Source organism: Dromiciops gliroides, chromosome 3 (assembly GCF_019393635.1).
Source record: "Dromiciops gliroides isolate mDroGli1 chromosome 3, mDroGli1.pri, whole genome shotgun sequence".
Lineage (NCBI taxonomy): Eukaryota > Metazoa > Chordata > Mammalia > Microbiotheria > Microbiotheriidae > Dromiciops > Dromiciops gliroides.
In genome coordinates, this window is record NC_057863.1 from 613,359,849 (window position 1) to 613,379,332 (window position 19,484).

The window sequence follows — 19,484 nt, forward strand, 5'->3', positions numbered from 1 at the left end:
TGCCTAGAAGTTAGTGACTTGCCCGTGGTTATGTTAGAGCTAGAGTTAGTAGCTACAACCTGATCATGAAGTGACCCTTTCACAATCCTTCCCACGTTACCCAATCTGAGGCTTTTGTGTCTCCCTTGCTCTGGCTCAGGGCTATGACTGGGAGCCCACAGGCCCTCTTCCATCTATTTTCCTGACCCTGCACGCAAACCTCCTGCACCTTCAAAGCCCCTGGGTTCCCTTGAGATACCGTTAGGACACAAAGAATGCTGCTAAGTGCTTTTAGTAAAGCTCAGGTGACATGGGACCATCACGGGGCTGCCCTCCAGGAACAGAGCAGGAATGCAGCCTGGCAGAGGGCTTCGTACTCCAGGTTAGCCAAGAAGCACATCTTCATTTTGGTTTCTATGCTGTTCCCCTCTACCAACCGATCAGTCAGCAGAGTGGCAGCTGATTGGTAAAGGAGCCAGCCAATCATCTTGTCTGATTTCAGACTCTTCATGGCCAAGATACTTTCCCCCCAGAGGCTTAAGTGAAGCACATTTGCTGCTACTCTAGCAGATGGTCTCTGAAAGAGAAGATGAAAAAAAAAAAAAAAAAGATGCAATAAGCCACAATACAAACGTGGAGACTACCTCGTTCATCACTCATGTCTATAGTAAGCACTTTTACTACAACAATCCTGCAAGGTAAGAGGTCTGGCTGTTGTTAAAGAAGACAGAACATTAAAAGTTCTCTCAGGTTTTCCCTATTGTATTAGTTGAGTTGCCTTCAGCACAAATTCAAAATGTCTACCTCTTCCTGGGAGGCCCCTTGGTCAGCCTATACCTGCTAAAACCTCTGCTCTCTTCATGCCCATTAAAAATTCCTTCTCAAAACTCAGCTTTCTTTTCTGAATGACTTCTATTTTTTTCTTTATTACGTTAATATTAAAACATTTTTTGAGCTCCACATTCTCTTCCTACAGCCCCCACCCACTGAGAAGGCAAGCAATATATCAGTTATACATGTACAATCATGTAAAACATGGCCATATTAGCCAGGTTGGGAAAAAAGTGAAAAAATTATAATTTGCACTCAATTGAAGTCTCTGGAGTTGGATGGCATTCTGAATCATATCAATAGTCCTTTGGAATTGTCTTGGATCACTATATTGATCATAGTAGTTAAAGTCTTTTACAGTTGATCATAATATTGCTGTTAGGTAGATTCTTTTGATTTCTATTTTACTTTCTGGGTCTAAGGGCAGTTTTCCTTGATAATTTCTTGAAATATGTGTAGACTTTTTTTTTATCATGACTTTCAGGTTAGTACAATAATTCTTAGATTATCTCTCAGTCTATTTTCTAGGTCAGTTGTTTTTCCAATGAGATATTTCACATTTTCTTCTATTATACTTTTAACTTTTGCTTTTTGGTGTCTCATGGAGTCATTAATTTCCACTTACTCAATTCTAGTTTTAAGAAATTATTTTCTTCAGTGAGCTCTTGTACCTCCTTTTCTATTATTCATTTATTTATTTTGTGGGGCAGTGAAGGTTAAGTGACTTGCCTATGGTCACACAGTGTCAAGTGTCTGAGGCCAGATTTGAACTCAGGTCCTGAATCCAGGGCCAGTGCTTTATCCACTGTGCCACCTAGCTGCCCCATTAAAAAAAAATTATTTCCTTCTTTTCCATTTTAAAGGAGTTCTCTTTGGTAGATTTTTGTGCCTCTTTTACCAAGTTGTTGACTTTTTTCATGATTTTCTTGCATAACTCATTTCCCATTTCCCCCTCTATTTCTCTTGATTTTTAAAATCCTTTTTGAGCTCTTCTGGAATTTTTTTTTCCCCGAGATCAATTCACATTGACTTTTGTCATCTTCTGAGTTTGTTTTAATCTTCCTTGTCACCACTGTCACTAACTTTCTATGGTTTATATTCTTTGTTGTTGTTTGCTCACTTCCCTAGCCTATTTCTTAACTTTTAACTTTATGTTAAAGTTGGGCTCTGCTCCTGGGGTGGGGAGGTGGGGGCACTGTCCCAAGCTTCAGGTTTTTCATGCTGTTTTCAGGGCTATTTTGGGGGGTCTGTAAGTTTTCAGTTCTTCCAAGGTGCTATGCTCCAAGAAGAAGTGTAGTCACTGCTCTCCCGGCCTCTGTTCTGATCTGTGAATCACCACACTCTTCCACCCTGTATCTGTGACCAGGCCCCCCAGCCCCCCTGCACCTGCACACTAGTATTCTTCCTCACCCTGGGACTGTGACCTGGAACTGCATATCGTTAATGCAACAGAGTCCCGCACCCAGTGCCAGCAAAGGATTCCATGTAATCTTCTGACCAGTTATGTGGCTTCCTTAAAACCCTCAGCAGGGGTCCCATCCCCAAGGCCTGCTGCTGGTTTGCAGGGTGCAGCCTGTGCTGGACTGTGCTCCACTCAAGCGAGGCAGACCTTTTCTCCCAACTGTCCAAGTTGTCTTGGGCTGGAAAACTGTTTTACCCCATCCAGAATTCATCTTGAGCTGTTACTGTAAAGTTGCTTGGAGGGGAATTTGGGGTCCCTGCCTTTACTCTGCCATCTTGGCTGTTATTTTCAACTTGTTTTGTGCCTCTTATTAAGCTGTTGATTCTCTATCATTTTCTTTCATCATTTTCATTCCCCAATTTTTCCTCCAGCCAGGAAGGGCCTCAGCTTCCCTGTGGCCATAAGTGCTTGTACTCCTCTCTGCCCTGGAACTGGGTGTGGGCCACAAGAGTCGCCAAACAGCACCTGGTCCTGAAGTGTCAGCTCAGGGTCCCCTGTGATCTCTTTTGAAGGGCTGTCTATTCAAACCCTTACCATCTCTGGGCCGTAGGCTTCCCCAAGCTGCTGCCCGCCACAGCTCCTCTATAGCCCAACGCTGAGTACCTTCCCCATGTACACTCCTGGTTGTCCCCCACCCCCAGTGTCACAGACCTCTCCTGCAGACTTGGCTCTCCTTCTGCTCAGAATCAGATACGAGGAGTTATTATAAAGTTGAAGAGGAATGTAGAGTTTGGCTGGATTGCATTCTCCACCATCTTGGCTCTGCCAAGAATGACCTTCTAATAACAATATATACTCCCCAATGACAAAGGAAAATGAATTGAAATTCCCATAATTCTGACTAATTAATCATCTGCCTGGGTGGCCCCCCTGCTTAGCAGAAAAACTAAATACATGGGGCGGCTAGGTGGTGCAGTAGATAGAGCACCGGCCCCTGAGTCAGGAGGACCTGAGTTCAAATCCGACCTCAGACACTTAACACTTACTAGCTGTGTGACCCTGGGCAAGTCACTTAACCCCAATTGCCTCACTAAAAAAAAAAAAAAGCTAAATACATGTTGAGCTTCTGAGGATTAGCCTTCAGCTATGAGAAACAGATCATGAGTACGTCTCTCACTGTGGTACCTGCCAGGTTCTTAGTTAATGCCCATCATGACCCGGCAGCCCCTGCAGGTGAACTGAGTTTTCAGGCCTTAGAACAGCATCCCAGGTGTCTACAAACTAAAGGTGACAGAAGCAGGGTTGGTATCAACTCTCCTCACCTTGCTAGCATCTCGCTGGAGCAGTGCCTTTACCAGCTGCTGTACGTCCGAGGGCACGGTCTCCGGCAATGAAGGGAGCTGAGACTCCTGGTAACTTCGGCTTTCCAGCTGGGTCCCACCACGTCCATAGAAGGGATTGGGGAGTCCAAAGATCTCGTAGGCAATTGCTCCCACTGCCCAGGCATCAGCTTTGCTGTAGTCGATCACTACTCCAGGCCCAGGACTGGCTGTGGACACCTGCATGGGAAACGAGGAGGTGGAACATCTACCACCTGTGTGCTACTGGTGTTTCAATAAAGCCTGCGTGGGTCATAAGAAATCACACCGAATGGCCATCTGCTGGCCCTGGCACGACTGGACTTGGCAGGACCCACTTAGAGAACCCTCTATGTCTTTTTTAAACTCAGCCACAACTTATAAACAGTGAAATGTCCTCATAACAAGGCTTATGGGCCAGAAAACAACGTGTTCATGTAGTACTTGAAGGTTACAAAGCATTTTTTCCCTCTCACAAGGCATTATCTCCATTTTAAAAGAGGAAACTGCAGCTCAGGGGTAAAAGGACTTGCCCTCCGATCCAACCACATGTGTCCGAGGCTAGATCTGAACCTAGCTCCCTCTCCAGATCCAGGGCTCTTTCACTCACACCACACATGCAAAGACCAAGGCATCCTGGAGAATAATGGAGGATTGGTCTTGGATGCCCTGTATAATGGGGAAACACCCAAGTACCAAACAGAGGGAGGGGTTCTTGCCTAATGGCAAACAGCAAGAATTACCTCGGGAGCCATCAAGCAGCTATTTCCTCCACGGTCCACATACCAGCTGGTGAAAGGCAAGCGTAGGCCAATGCTCTCGTCAGCCAGACAGCAACCGAAATCTGTTATGACCCACGCAGGGGCAGCCAGCTGGGAAGACAACAGGGAGAGGGGCCAATGAACAATCACTGGCGAGGACCCCTCTCCCATCCCCACTGGTTCAGGACTAAAGCCACAGGTCCCTGACTGGCAAAGACTCTTGAACCTGGCCAGGAACCTACGGGGACACCCCTAGTCCAACCTCTCTCATTTTAACAGAGAAGGAAGCTGAGGCCAGCGAGGGGAAGAGGCTCCTCCAAAGTCACAGGACAAGTTAGGATCACACCAGAACCAGGTTGCCGACTTCCAGCCTGGGGCACTTTCCCCACCCTGGGTAGAGTCTGATCAAGATTGTTATTCTTTTTTTTTTGGTAAGACAATTGGGGTTAAGTGACTTGCCCAGGGTCACACAGCTAGTAAGTGTTAAGTGTCTGAGGCTTGGATTTGAACTCAGGCACTCCTGACTCCAGGGCCGGTGCTCTATCCACTGTGCCACCTAGCTGCCCCGATAATGATTTCTTAAAGAGACTGAACTTTTGAAATCAGGAACTTTAGAAAAAGGAGGGAACTCTGGACCTCCCAAAATCACTGGTTATTAATATCAGCTCTCTCTCTCATTGGACCAGGTGTGGCAAGTACAGGTGGTTGTACTCATTTAAAACCCCCAATTGGCCAATATCCAAAATAGAAGAACAAAAGACAGTGGCCATTTTACTATTTACCAACTGCATTAAAAAAGAGGCCATACAAGGATTGGTAGGTTTGGAGTTGTAAGGCCCCCACAGCGAGTGCTAGACGGGAAGTAGGAAGACCCACTTCTAACACTTGAGGACTTAGCCGTACGACCGGGCAAGTCAGCCAGCCTCTCTGTGCCTCAATTTCTTCAACTGTAAAATGAGGTAGTAGACTAGGTGGTCTCTAAGGTCCCTTCCAGCTTAAATACTGTGAATCTCTGACCCTTGATTTATGCAACTGACACATTTTGGAAATTGAGGAAACAGGCTGAGAGAAAAGGTCAATCAGGATTTAGACACAAAATGATTTGGTCCTCTGACTTCCAAATCTAGGACTCTTCCCACTAACTGCACAGCAGTCCATGTTCTAGATTTAAAAAGGGCCCTGTCCAGAACATCAGAAGAAAGCTGGGGTTCTATAGGGGGAGCTGAGCAAAGTCCTCTGGGGGGTTCCAGCCACCCTCCCTTAATAAGAGAGCCGCATTCTGCAGAAGGGGGAATCTTGTCTCAGCCTCCTACCCTGGGAGGGGCAGTGAGTGAAGGGCAAAGGCAGAGGAGCCTGACAATGACATTCCAGACCCCCACACATACACACACTTCTCTGGAAGGGCTCTTACCAGGGAGTACAAGTGGCGGGCCACCCACCTGAGTCAAACCTCCACGAGGATGTTGTCCGACTTTAAGTCCCTGTGTGCGATGCCCTGCTGAACCAGGTGATCCACCCCTTCCAACAGCTGCAGGAGTCATCATGGTGCAAGGCGGGGGCTGGGAGGGCATTGCCTGCAGGTATTGGCGCAGGGTACAGGGGTAGCTGGGCACAGAGGGAGACAGAGTTGTATGGCTTGACTGGTTTCCTATCTCTATGCCTCAGACTAGTGACTGAAAAGGATCTCCCTCTGCCTCTGTCGGGGACCTGCCATACTCTCCTCCACTCCACCCTTCCTCTGAACCCAAAGGATGATATGTCGTGGCATGAGCCTGATCGCCAGCTCCCTGGGACAGCCAGCAGAGCTTGTGAGGAGCGGAGGAAGGCAATGACACATGTGCTAACTAGTGAGCATCTGTGTCCGGCAGCTCAGGATCTCCAGGGCTGGAAGGGGCCTTGGCAGCCGTCCCACCCACCCAAAGCCTCGTGAAATGACTTTGCTTTACTCCATCTGGACTTGGCATCTGGTTGGCAGGGCACCGGTGTGTTCCCCCAGCAGAAGGTAAGCTTGTCGAGGGCCCAGGACTACTTGTTCCAAGCATCCAGCACTAGTACTCTGCATGTGGAAGGGGCCTAATGTTTGAGTTAGGTTGACTCAAATAACCTAACTCTCATTTCTATAACAATTGAGGATTTGCACAAAATGTTTTCTTGAGAACACCTTGTGGGGCAGCTGGTGTATTTACTGTCACCCCCACTTCCAAGTGTTAGTGGATCCTCTCTCTATGCCAGAGGGGAGATGTAAGGCCAGATTTCCTCTTCTTTACACTGCACCCTGTTCCTAAAGGGAGGCTTCTTCTTGGTTGAGCTTGGACGCATCCCACTTGGGAGATTTTCCTCCCTGACATCCTCCTCCCCGCCCATATCCCACAGGGGTAGTAACTGCTACAGCTATACACACTCCCAGGCAAGGCCCAGGCCCCCCTGGACCTCACCGGCACTTACTTCTTCATAACAAGGAATAGTGTTCGCCCGTGCCCCAGGCCTGAGGGGTAGAGCTTCGGAGGCAGGACATCAGGGTAGTCCACCAGGGCCCCAGGCAGGAGGGGCACAGATGAGGTGAAGGCCCGGAGCACCCGGATAATGTTGGGGTGTGGGGCCAGCTGCTTGGAACTTCTCTCATGTTTCCTGTTTCAGTTAAAGTGAGGGGACACGTCAGGCCAGGCCTCAGACATGATAAGGAATGCCAACACGGCAGAGAGCAGGTACTGACATAAGCCCCTTCTTCCAAAGCATAGGACTCGTGTACCAGGCAAGCAGGCAGGCTGCCAAATCTAAGACCACAACACACACTGGACGGGAAGAGGAGCTTACATAAAGGTCTGCCAGAAATGCTGATTACTTATTCATTCATCTGACTGATCTCAATCAAGATCTACAGTGAAGAGGCCAGACAGGCCTATTTTAAGTCTATTAGGAGCCTCAGTTCATATTCCTATTATTATTCATGTCTTAGCCCTCTGGAACCTGACTTACCTGCTCAATAATTTTTCAATGGCTCCCACTGCCCCACAGAACGAAGCCCCTGAAACTCATGTACACCTTAAGATGATGGGGCGTTCAGAGCTGGAAGGGACCTTAGAGATCACCTAGTCCAGTTTCCTCATTTTATGAATCAGGGAACTATAGGTCAAAGATATTAAGCGACTTGCTCGAGGCCATCAAAGCAGCTTGTTACAATGGAAAGAACACTCCCATTGGAGTGAAAGGAGCTAAGTTTATTGTTGGTGGAACTGTGAACTGATCCAACCATTCTGGAGAACAATTTGGAATTATGCCCAAAGGGCTATAAAGCTGTGCATACCTTTGACCCAGCAATACCACTCTTGGGTCTTTTTCCCAAGGAGATCATGGAAAGGGGAGAGGGACCCACATGTACAAAAATATTTATAGCTGCTCTGTTTGTGGTGGCAAGGAATTGGAAATTGAGGGGATGCCCATCAGTTGGGGAATGGCTGAACAAGTTGTGGTATATGAATGTAATGGAATTCTATTGTGCTGTGAGAAACAATGAGCAGGAAAAATTCAGAGAAACCTGAAGGATTTGCATGAACTGATGAGTGAGATGAGCAGAACCAGAAGAAACATTATACACAGTATCATCAACATTATGTGTTGATCAACTGTGATAGGACTGGATTCTTTTCACCAATACAATGGTACAAGAAAGTTCCAGGGACTCATGATGGAAAAGGCTCTCCAAAATCCAGAAAAAAAAAAGGAAGAACTGTGGAATATGGATGCAGCCCTGTCTTCTTGCTGTCTCATTTTGTCTCCCACTACTCCTTTCTTTTTTTTTGGTGGGGGCAGTGAGGGTTAAGTGAACTTGCCCAGGGTCACATAGCTAGTGTCAAGTGTCTGAGGCTGGATTTGAACTCAGGTCCTCCTGAATGTAGGGCTGGTGCTTTATCCATTGTGCCACCTAGCTGCCACATTCCTTTTCTTATTTATTTAGAATTTTCCTCGTCACATGAAAAAAAACAAATTTTTACATCAATTTTTTAAAACTGTGTTCCAAATTCTTTTCCTCCTCCCTCCCCACCCCTGTTAAGAATACAAGCAATTCAATATTAAGTTCTACCATTGTGCAGTCATGCAAAACATTTCCACATTGGTCAGGTTGTGAAAGAAAAACAGACAAAAAAAACTTTAGAAAGAGGAATTAACAAAAAAAATTATACTTTGATCTGTATTCAGATATCATCAGTTCTTTCTCTATAGATGGATTACATTTTTCATAAGTCCTTCTGATAGCATCCTGCTCATCATTTCTTACAGCACAATATTGTTCTATCCTAATCTCATTCTAATTTTTACAGCCATTCCCCAATTGATGAACATCACCCCAATTTTAAATTCAACTTTTTAAAAAAATCTCTTTTAGAATGCAAACCTAGTAGTTGTATTGCTAAGTTGAAGAATATGCATGGTTTTATAGCCCTTTGGCCATGTTCCAAATTGCTCTACAGAATGTTTGAATCAGTCTACAACTTTACCAATGTCTCATTTTCCCCATATCCCCCACAACATTTGTCATTTTCCTCTGCTGTCCTATTATCCAATCCAATAGGTATGAGGTAGTACCCAGAATTGTTTTGACCTGAATATCTTCAAACAATAGTGACATAGACCCAATTGAGAAATGGTCAAAGGATATGAACAGGCAGTTTTCTGATGAAGAAATAAAAGCTATCTCTTATCATATGAAAAAATGCTCTAAATCACTATTGGTTAGAGAAATGCAAATTAAAATAACTCTGAGGTACCACCTGACACCTATCAGATTGGCTAATATGACAAAAAAGGAAAATAATAAATGTTGGAAAAGTTGTGGAAAAATTGAAACATGAATGCATTGTTAGTGGAGCTGTGAACTGATCCAACCATTCTGGAGAGCAATTTGGAACTATGCCCAAAGGGCTATAAAGCTGTGTATACCCTTTGACCCAGCAATACCGTTACTAGGTCTTTTTCCTAAAGAGATCATAAAAAAGGGAAAAGGACCCACATGGGGAATGGCTGAACAAGTTGTGGTATATGAATGTAACGGAATACTATTGTGCTGTAAGAAACGATGAGCAGGCGGATTTCAGAGAAACCTGGAAGGGCTTGCATGACCTGATGCTGAGTGAAGTGAACAGGACCAGAAGAACATTAGACACAGTATCAACAACATTGTGTGTTGATCAACTGTGATGGACTTGACTCTTCTCAGCAATATAATGGTCCAAGACAGTTCCAAAGGATTCATAATGGAAGATGCTCTCCAAATCCAGAAGAAAACAACTACAGAATCTAGATGCAGATTGAACCATATTATCTCTATGTTTTTTTTGTTTTCCTTTTTTGAGGTTTTTCCTTTTTGCTCTGATTCTTCTTTCACAACACGACTAATGCAGAAATATGTTTAATGTGATTGTACATATATAACCTGTATTGGATTGCTAGCTGTCTTAAAGAGGGGGGAGGGAGAAAAAATTGAAACTAGAAATCTTATAAAAACAAATGTTGTGGGGCAGCTAGGTGGCGCAGTGGATAGAGCACCGGCCCTGGAGTCAGGAGGACCTGAGTTCAAATCCGACCTCAGACACTTAACACTTACTAGCTGTGTGACCCAGGGCAAGTCACTTAACCCCCATTGCCTCACTAAAAAAAAATGAAAAAAAAATGTTGCAAACCATCTCTACATGTAACTGGAAAATAATAAAATACCTTTATGGAAAAAAATAGTAACATAGAGCATTTTTTTTCATATGGCTTTGATTATTTCATTTGAAAACTTCATGTCTTTTGATTATCTCCCACTACTCCTTTTCTACATGTGACATCCTGGTCAACATCCCATCTTTCTGTACTCCATATCTTTGCTGATGCCCTTCTTCATAAGCAGATGCCCATCCTGCATCTTCAAGACCCAGCTCCACCACCTCCTTGCTGATGTCTCTGCTGACACCCTAGGTTGCAATGACACCCCTTCTCTAACTCCACCTGTACTCTGTGTACCTCCCCTTATCACACACCTGTGCACATCTCACTCCCCTGCTACACTGGGAGGAGTCACACCATATTGACCTTAATGTCTCCTCCTGCACCAACCACAGGCCTCCCTCCATGCAGGGGAGATCAGTGCTAACTAGATCCATCTACATGGGCCCTGTGCTGGTGGATACCACTAGAGGGCGCTCTCCACTTGCACTGTCTGCAGCCACCCCTGCTTCAAAAGAGGAATCCTGGGATGAGGGTTGGGATGGCTTGAGCCTCAGTCTCTCAGCTCTGTGCCAAGCAGAGGGAGCCCGTTCAGTACAACAGCAGAACGTTCAAACACTACGCAGGAAGGGACCATAGGACACGTCTGGCCCTGGGGACCAAGGAAAGCCCTGGGGGGGAGGGGGGCAGTGCCAGGCTGGGGCCCCTGATGAGCTCAGCACTGGCAGGGACACTTCAGCAGCGGCCAAGGTCGACACGCTCAGGAGTCCCCTCCTCCATCCCCCAGACCAGTGGCTATGGCCGCCTTTGCTTGAGAGTCGGGGGTGGGCCAGCTGGGAGGCAAGGGCAGACCTCCGCCGGAAGCCTCTCCCACCTTGCACGGCTCTCAGTCACTAAACTAAAATGACCTCTGGGCAACTTCTCTTCCTGGCCCCCGGCTCTGTCTGCCCTCGGGCCTCTGCCAAGTCTCTTCTCTGCAGCCTTCTAGTCCAGGAGTCCTCCCACTGTGAGCCAGTGCTCCCCCGCCCACTTCCGCCAAGGGCTACTACTGACTCTTACCTGATAATGCCGGCCCCATACTTCCCAGACAGGGCCATGCGGCTGGCTGGGACCAGCTCCTGGCTCATGGTGCTCAAGATGGCTTCACTGGAGGAACCTGCCTGCGATGAATTCCAACAGACACAGCATTATGCATCGGACACGGGACGAGACAGGGTGCTGGGAGAGGGGACAGTCACAACAGGAGGCAAGCATTCCCCAACTCCCACTTCAAGATAAGAGAGTGCCTCCTTACACTGAGCACCTTCCAGAGGCAGGTCAAGCAGGAGGGCAGAGTATGGGACCAGGGGGCCACGAGACCTCCCTAGAGAGTGAGGAAGGTCAGGGCAGGCACTGCCGGAGCTGCCCCAAGCCTCGGGGTGAGCAAAGGTGGCGGGGTAAACGCAAACTGCCCTCGCTTGGCTCTGGTAGCTGGGCCCAAAGCAGCCTGCTTGATCTTCTTTGGAACCATGCACGTGGCACCTACTGTTGAGTCCTGGCTGGAAAGAGGTGATGCAAGGCTGGGACCCTCACGCTCTCCTGTGAGTATTGCATGCACCATGAGACTCACGGAAGGAGTGCAGATCCCATCCGGATCAATCTGCTTTTTTGTAAGCGAGATAGCTCTTGCTCACCAGTTATTTCCCATTTCTCATTTCTGACTCAAAGCCTAATCAAAAGAAGTGCTCAGGCTGGCCACTACTCTATCAAAAGACAGACCACTTGACCTCTATCTGGAATGCCAGCAGGCAACAGGCAAGGAAGGCAGCCTGACAAAGGGCTTGGAACTCCAGGTTACAAAGTCTGAAGGTTTGAAGCCCCCAATCAACCAGTCAAGGCTCTGGGATTAACCACGGTTGGCCGGTTAGAGACTCCTGACCTGGAATCTCTCACAAGGAAGGGGGAAGAGGCCTAGTCACTGCAAACACCCTTTCTGATGTCTGTTTATCGGCAGAAGATGTTTGCTTTGTCCCTCAAGACTGGCACTCACAGGAGAGCTGCTTCCTCCAAAGGACAAGGAGTGGGAGGGGGCGATGTACTCACTGAGATGTTCCACATCATCTTGATGGCTAAGGGAAAGGCCGTGGCCGTGTGCTGAGCACTCTTCTTGTTTTCTGCCTGTGGGGCGATGACTGGATCCTGTGCCAAGAGAAGCCCATCCCTGGGGCCCTCCTGCTCGGGCAGCCAGGTGGGCATGGTGGCTTCATACACTGCAGCACTGCACCCCTTGCCAATGGACTGTCCGATGAGGTACTCCTCTAGCCGGAAGCCCTGCCAACGCCTATTTGCCAGAGGGTCAGGAAGCAGCTTATTTTTCTGGGTAAAAATTTCCTAGGAGGGGAGAAAAAAGGCCCTGGTAAAGCGAGAGACTAGCTGAGGCCTGTGCCTGTAGACTTGTGGCCAGAGCAGTGCTGGGGTAGAGAGGTCACTCAAGCAAGATCGGGTTAGGAGCAGCAGAAATAGAAACATGCTGTCCTTTGTTCCTAGGCCAGAAGCTGGCCGGCCTTTCTTTTGTTGTTCAAAGCAACTTTGCTGCACTCTTTTTTCCCTGCACAGTAGAAAGAATAATTGGTTAGGGGTCAGAATTTCTGGACGCTGCAGCTGGCACAATTACAGACGTGTTGCCCATCTGTCTCTTGGCACCAACTTGGAGTTTTCTGTGCTGCAGAGATGTCTCTCCTTACAAAGACCTCAAGTGACAAGTACTAGACAGGTGTTGGGCACAGTGGCGAGGATGATGGGCAGTGTGCCGCAACTGGTGGTCAGGCTAATGGCTTCTTAATGCCTTGAGGTCAGTACTGCACACAACCAAGGTCTTCTGAAATCTAAAGCCAGACCAAAGTCCCTCCATCAATCTTCTAACAAAGCTGCTTCTCTCCCTTAGGTTGGAGCAGAAGGTCTGAATAGTGAGTGGAATCGTTATCAGGAGTTGTTGGAAGAGAGAGAGGACCAATGACGACTTGTCCACCCCAAAACTGGCTCTGCTCTCTCTCTGCTAATGGAATCATCCTTCTCCCAGTCGGACCAGTTCCTAAGAGCTGGCCCCCTCCCTCTCTCCCTTCTGCCACACATGCAGTGAGTGCCCATGCAGAGGGTCCCTAAGCCCTAAGGACCTGAGATTCTTGGATTTCATCAGTCCCCTTCTTTCCTACCCTCTTGGTCCAAGCCCTTATGACCCTTTTTTTGGGACCATGCAGGAGTTCCTAGCTTTCTCAGTGTCACAGTCCCCTCTGGCAATCTGGGGAACCTTTTGGACTCTGTTATGTTCTTTAAAACTCGTCAGTTAGGGGCAGTTAGGTGGCACAGTGGCTAGAGCACTGGCCCTGGATTCAGGAGGACCTGAGTTCAAATTCGGCCTCAGACACTAGACACTTACTAGCTGTGTGACCCTGGGCAAGTCACTTAATCCCAACTACCTCACAAAAAACAAAACAAAACAAAACAAAACCTCGTCAGTTAGAGGTCAGTGCAATAACTCTGAAGCTAATTCATGGAGTCAGAAATATGGACCTGGAAGAGACCTCAGAGACTATCTCATCCAACTCCTTCATTTTACAGATAAGAAATCTAAGGCCCAAGGAAAGTAAGAGCCTTGTCCAAGTTCACTCAAATAATGTCAGAGGCAGGACTGGAACCCAGGTCCTCCAACGTTAGAAGTAGGACTCTCTTACCCGTATCACACTGCTCCCACTTGCCTCCAGTCTCATCCTGTAAAGGTTGTCAAATTAATCTTCCAGAAATACTGCCTTCATTTCGTCCCTGCTTTCCTGAAAGGCCTTCAAAGGCCCCCTCTGGCCAACACGACTCAATGTCCAGCATCAGAAGCCCTCCCTAATGAGGCCCCAAGGGAAAACCCCTGCCTTCTGAAACACCTCAACAACTGGGGGAGCTCTGATGGTCAGGAAATGTTTCCTTAAAGCGCTTCTCCCCTCCACGGGCACTTGGCTCCCGCCATACTGGTCTATGCAGCACCTGTCAAACATGCCTTGCACAATCCTGTCTTCTCACATTTGCACTGCTTTCTCTCTGGGTGACCTTGTCGATTCTCATGGATTCAACGACTATTTCTTCGCTGCTGATGCCCAGATCTACATGCCCACTAGGTGGTGCCATAGTGCACTGAGCACCGGGCTGGAGTCAGGAAGACTCATCTTCCTGAGTTCAAATCTGGCCTCACACGCTAGCTGTGTGACCCTGGGCAAGTCACTTCACCCCGTTTGCCTCAGTTTCCTCATCTGTAAAATGAACTGGAGAAGGAGATTGCAAATCAGTCCAGTATCTTTGCCAAGAAAACCCCAAATAGGGTCATAAAGAGTCAGACATGCCTGCAGTGACTGAATGACAACAGTTCCTCTCTCATGAGCTCCAGTCCCACGTACCACGAGCTGCCCACTGGACATTTTGAGCTCACCGTCCTGAGGCACCTCAAATTCAGTGTGTCCAAAAGAGAGCACATTATCTCCCCCCACCCTCAACACTCCCCTCTTCCTTAATAGTGTTACTGAGGGTACCAGTACCCTCTAGTCACCCAGGTTTGTAACCTCAGTGCCATCTGCCGCCCTGCACTCACTCAGCCCACGCTGATGTCACTTTCTCTCCACATCCTCCCCAGTCACAACCACCGCCCAGTACAGGCCTTCAACACCTTTCTTCTGTTCTCTCTTCCCCGGGTCTCTGCACTCCAATCTATCCTCCACTAGGCCGCCAAGGGGATTCATCACCCTGCAAGATGACCTCACCTCTGAAATGATCACCTCCTCAGTGCCGCCTGTCCCCTCTCCCTCTGAGTGGAGAGAGATCGAGCCCCTCCCAGATCCTTCTTCACAGAGCCAGGCCCATGGTAGACCCTGACACTCCGATTTCAAGGCCTGCATTCAATGGCTCCCCATTACCTCCAGTATCATATATAAGTGACATCACTTGGCTCTATACTCTATACACTTCCATCTGGACCCGCCTTTGAGCAGCTGCACCTCGTGCCTCTCAGCATCCCTCATTCATGGGGAAACATGAAACTTTTCCTCTTTGCCCCAGCTGCTACTGCCTTCCTTCCCCAAACCACCCCAGGATGTGCGGTTTGTACATATTCTGTATGCATCTCTCTGGCTTTCATTTGACTCCCACTAGGATGTAAACTCTTTGAAAGCTAAGGCTTTGTCACTCCAGTCTTTGTATTCCTCACCCTACACTGAGACACAGCTGGTAGAGAACCTTGCTGGACTTCCCGTCCTTGGCCTCTGCTCATCAGAAGGGCATTAGGGGCCAAAGCACAGACTCTGGGACCAAGGGCTGGCCCAAGCTCGGCTGTGGGGTGGTAGTGAGACGTAGAAGGAACCCTGCCCTGGGTCAAGAGTCAGAAGACATAAGTTCCCGTCCCTGGTGGCTCATAATGTCCTCAGACATCTCAAACTGGACATTCAGTAACCATCTTAAACTCAAAGTATCCAAAACAGAACTCATCTCTCCCCCAAACCCTCCCTCCCCACTCCTCCTGCCTCCCCTGTTCCTGTAGAGAGCACCACCACCATCCTCCCAGTCCCTCAGGCTCACAGCCTGATCCTGGATCCTCTCTCACCCTCCATATCCAAGGTGCCTGCCAATTTCAACTCTGCAGCGTCTCTCAAACATGCCCCCTTCTCTGCTGACGTTGATGCCCCTCTAATGCAGACCCTCATCACCTCACACTTGGGCTCCAATCCATCCTCCATTCACCCACCAAAGCTGTCACTCCTCTGCTCAGTAAACTCCAGTGGCTCCCTATGGCCTCCAGGGACAAATACAAAATGCCATCAATGTCACTGGCATTCGATGGCCTTAACCCACTGCTTCCTGCCTTTCCAGTCTTCTCACACCTTACTCCCTGACACAAACTCTTTGGTCCAGTGACAATGGCCTCCTGGCTCACTCCATCCCTCAGCTCCGGGCATTCTCTGTTCACCCCCCCCCCACTTGTGCCTGGATTGTTCTTCCTCCTCGTCTTTGCCTATCGGCTTCTCCAGCTCCCTTTAAGTCTCGGCTAAAATCCCACCATCTATAAAAGTCTTTCCCAGCCCCTTTTACTTCTAGTACCTTCCCTCTCTGGAGGGCAGGGGCTACCTTTTGCTTCTCTTTGTATTCTGAGAGCTTGGTACAGTGCCTGGCACGCAGCAGGACCTAAATTGACGTGTCTTGATTGTCTGATTTTGGACAAACCCATTCCCTTCAAAAACCAAAACCAAACAAACACCCCCCCCCAATTCCCTTCCTTGGGTCTCAGCTTTCCTCTCTATAACATGGTTGGAGGCACTGCGGAATAGTGGAAAGAGCCTGGAACTAGGGGTCAGAAGATTTGGCTTCCACGTCTGGGACTCTGAAATAACCTGTTTTATGGCCCTGGGAAAATCCCTTAAATTTGGGGGGCTTCAGTCTTCCTCTTGGTAAAGCAAGGATGCTCGGCCTGCTTAGGTGTATGGATCAAAAGTTCTTCAGGGATGGGCCACAGGGCTAGAAATCCCCTTGTATGACTATACTACATGAGCTTAATTATTATTTAATTAAGGCGCGTGCCAATTACCATTCCATTTTCACCTCAGGAGCACAACAGTCAGCATCGGGTAAATTCCACACCAGTAGGGAAAGCCAACTGTTAGACCCTACTGAGGTCACATGTGCTGACTAAGTAGAGAAAACATGTCTTTGCTTAAAATCTCAGGCTAACTACACTCTACATGTTCAGGGGTCATGGAGCTTCCAAAGCCTCTCCTACCTCTGACATGCTCCAAGTTAGAGTCCCAAAGATGGGGATACAGACCAAAAAAAAAGCCTCAGCCCTCATGGGACTTGGTGGTGATACTCTCTGTGCCAATTTCCCGCCCCTCCCCCCCACCCCACCTCTAACACAAAGGGCTTGGAGCCCCAGAACCTGTTTCAAAGCTTGGCTCTGCCACTTACTCCTTAAATTGTGCAACTGAGTAACTTATTGATTCCCTTGGCCCAAGCTTCTCCAACTTTTAAAAAATGACAGGATTGTGCTGGACGACCTATAAGGTCCTTCCTGATCTACATGCGGGATCTATGATCCTTTAAAACCTGAACAGTGTCAGGTCATAAAGTGAGGTAACAACGAGGCTTGGCCACAGATCTAGATCACTGGGATTCAAGTCTAGAACTCTTTGTGCCACATGATATTGCTTTAAAGGGTTTGGAGCCGGAAGCCCCTCTCATCTAATCCTCTCCTTTTACAGGATTGAGGGGAACCAGCATTTATTAAGCACCAGGTACTCTGTTAAGCTGGTTGTTATTCGGTTTCAGTCCCGTCTGTGACCCCATTTGGGATTTTCTTGGCACAGATACTGAGTAATCTGCCATTTCCTTCTCCAGATAAGGAACTGAGGCAAACAGGTTTAAGTGACTTGCCCAAGGTCACACAGCTAGTGAGTGTCTGAGACTGGATTTGAACTCAGGAAGATGAGCCTTCCTGACTCCAGGCCTGAGCTCTATCCACTGTACCACCTAGCTGTCCTTCCCCTAAGTGGTAGGTGCTATTATTATCTTGATTTTACATTTGAAGAAATTGAGGCAGTCAGTAAGTTGCCTAGGGTCCTGCAGTTCCTGTCTGACTTTGGATTGGAACTCAGGGTTTCCTGACTACTTGGTCAAGGTCAGATAGGTAATAAATGGCATATTGGAATGCAAAGGAAGTTTGCAGACTTCAAATTCAGGACTTCCCACTGTAACGAAATCTCTCAGCGATGACATTCTCTGTTCTAAGATCTCTTCTATGTTCTAAGGGCCCTCCCAACTCTGAAATCCTGTGTTCTAAGGACCCTCCCAGCTGTGACATCCTGTGTTCTAAAGCCCTTCCCAGGTAAGACATTCTATGTTCTAAGGCCCTTCCCAATGAAGATAATCTATGTTCTAAGGCCCTTCCCAGCTCTGACATCCTAGGTTCTACAAGGGCTCTCCCAGCTCTGACACCCTGTGTTCTAAGGTCCCTCACAGCTCTGATATCCTGTGTTCCAAAGGCCCTCCCAGCTCTGACCTGGGTTCCAAGGGCCCTCCCAGCTCTGACACAGCTATGTCTTAAGGTCAATTCCAGGTATGATATTCTGCAATGGGAGTTTTCTTACACCTGACACTCCACGTGCTGATTCCTTCCTAGGGTGCCATCCCACGTTCTAGGTTCTTGGTCGCCCTATCAGGCAGCTGTGGAGTGTTTCCTAGCTCCGGTGCAGCGCTGACACTGCCTATGGGGACATTAAGCTGGCTCTCCCAGGTCTGGCAGTCTGCTGTAGGTGCACCTTCACCTCTGGCAGAGTAGGCTCTAGCAGGGTCACCATGATGCTCCCCCTCCCCCCAAGCTGACCCTGGCCACTGGGGGCGCACGTGTGACCTTGCCCTGCCCTCAGCCGCCAGGTCTGGGCTGGGGGCGGTTCAAGGGAAGGGCACTAACCCAAGAGGCCGGTGGGCCAGGGCGCGGTGCCCGGGTCCTGGGTCCCGACCCTCACCTGGATGTCGCGGCAGGCCGAGGCCGCCCGCTGCCCCTCCGCCTGCTTCTCCTCGACGAGCCCCAGCCCCAGGCCGAAGGCCAGGAAGACAGCGCGGCCGCAGGGAGGCCCGGCGCCCCGGGCCCGCAGCACCAGCTGACGCTGCAGGCGGGCCGCCAGCCCGGCCACCGACTCCCGGAAGAAGCGGTAACGACTGGGAAGGCCCAGTCCCAGCTCTGGCCCCGGCCGGGGCGCCGCAGCCCCTCGGATCCCGAGGCCCCAGCCCGGCCCGGGTCGCTCCGCGCGTCCTAGGCCTCCTGGCGGGCCCGGTTTGGCCGAGAAGCGCAGGAGCAGCGCCCGGCCGAGCTGCAGGCCCCTGCCCAGCGCCTGTCGCAGAGCCATGGCCTTGGCCTTGGCCTTGACCGCGGCCCGAATGACACCAACCAGCGCCGACCCCACCGGCCGCCGGACCTGATCTGGCTTGCGCACGCGCCAGCTCCCGCGCTTGCGCACAGGCCGGAGGCGGGGAGCGTTCTTCCCACGAGGCGATTGTTTACAAACGTTACACCGCGAGAGGTGGGAGTAGTGCGCTGCGCTCGGACTCAGAGCCTGTCGGAATGTCAAGTTCATTGGCACACCTTGAATACGTGCAGGGATGGCGAGCTCATTACTTAACCAGTCAGCCGATTCCACTTCGGGGATAGCTCTTAATCGTTAGAAAGTTTTTCTTTGTTATTGTTCAGTCGTTTCAGTCGTGTCTGACTCTACGTGACCCCTTTTGGGGAGTTTCCTTAGCAGAGATACTGGAGAGGTTTTCCATTTCCTTCTCCAGCTCATTTGACAGCTGAGGAAACTGAGGCAAACAGGGTGAAGTGACTTGCCGAGATCACACAGCTAGGAAGTGTCTGTGGCCAGATTTAAACTCAGGAAGATAAGTCTAACT

The 19,484-nt window shown here is 49.0% G+C and overlaps 1 protein-coding gene across 1 annotated transcript; it reads right to left on the reverse strand.

Moving 5' to 3' along the window:
* Nucleotides 1-255: 255 nt before the first annotated feature.
* On the reverse strand, nucleotides 256-19,037 carry PINK1 (PTEN induced kinase 1). Its single transcript, XM_043996094.1, is given in 9 exon segments — nucleotides 256-556; nucleotides 3,535-3,771; nucleotides 4,314-4,442; nucleotides 5,782-5,904; nucleotides 5,906-5,936; nucleotides 6,777-6,959; nucleotides 11,097-11,197; nucleotides 12,120-12,407; nucleotides 18,563-19,037. Coding segments are annotated over 9 exon segments (1,731 nt in total). The 5' UTR covers nucleotides 18,944-19,037; the 3' UTR covers nucleotides 256-298.
* Nucleotides 19,038-19,484: the final 447 nt, after the last annotated feature.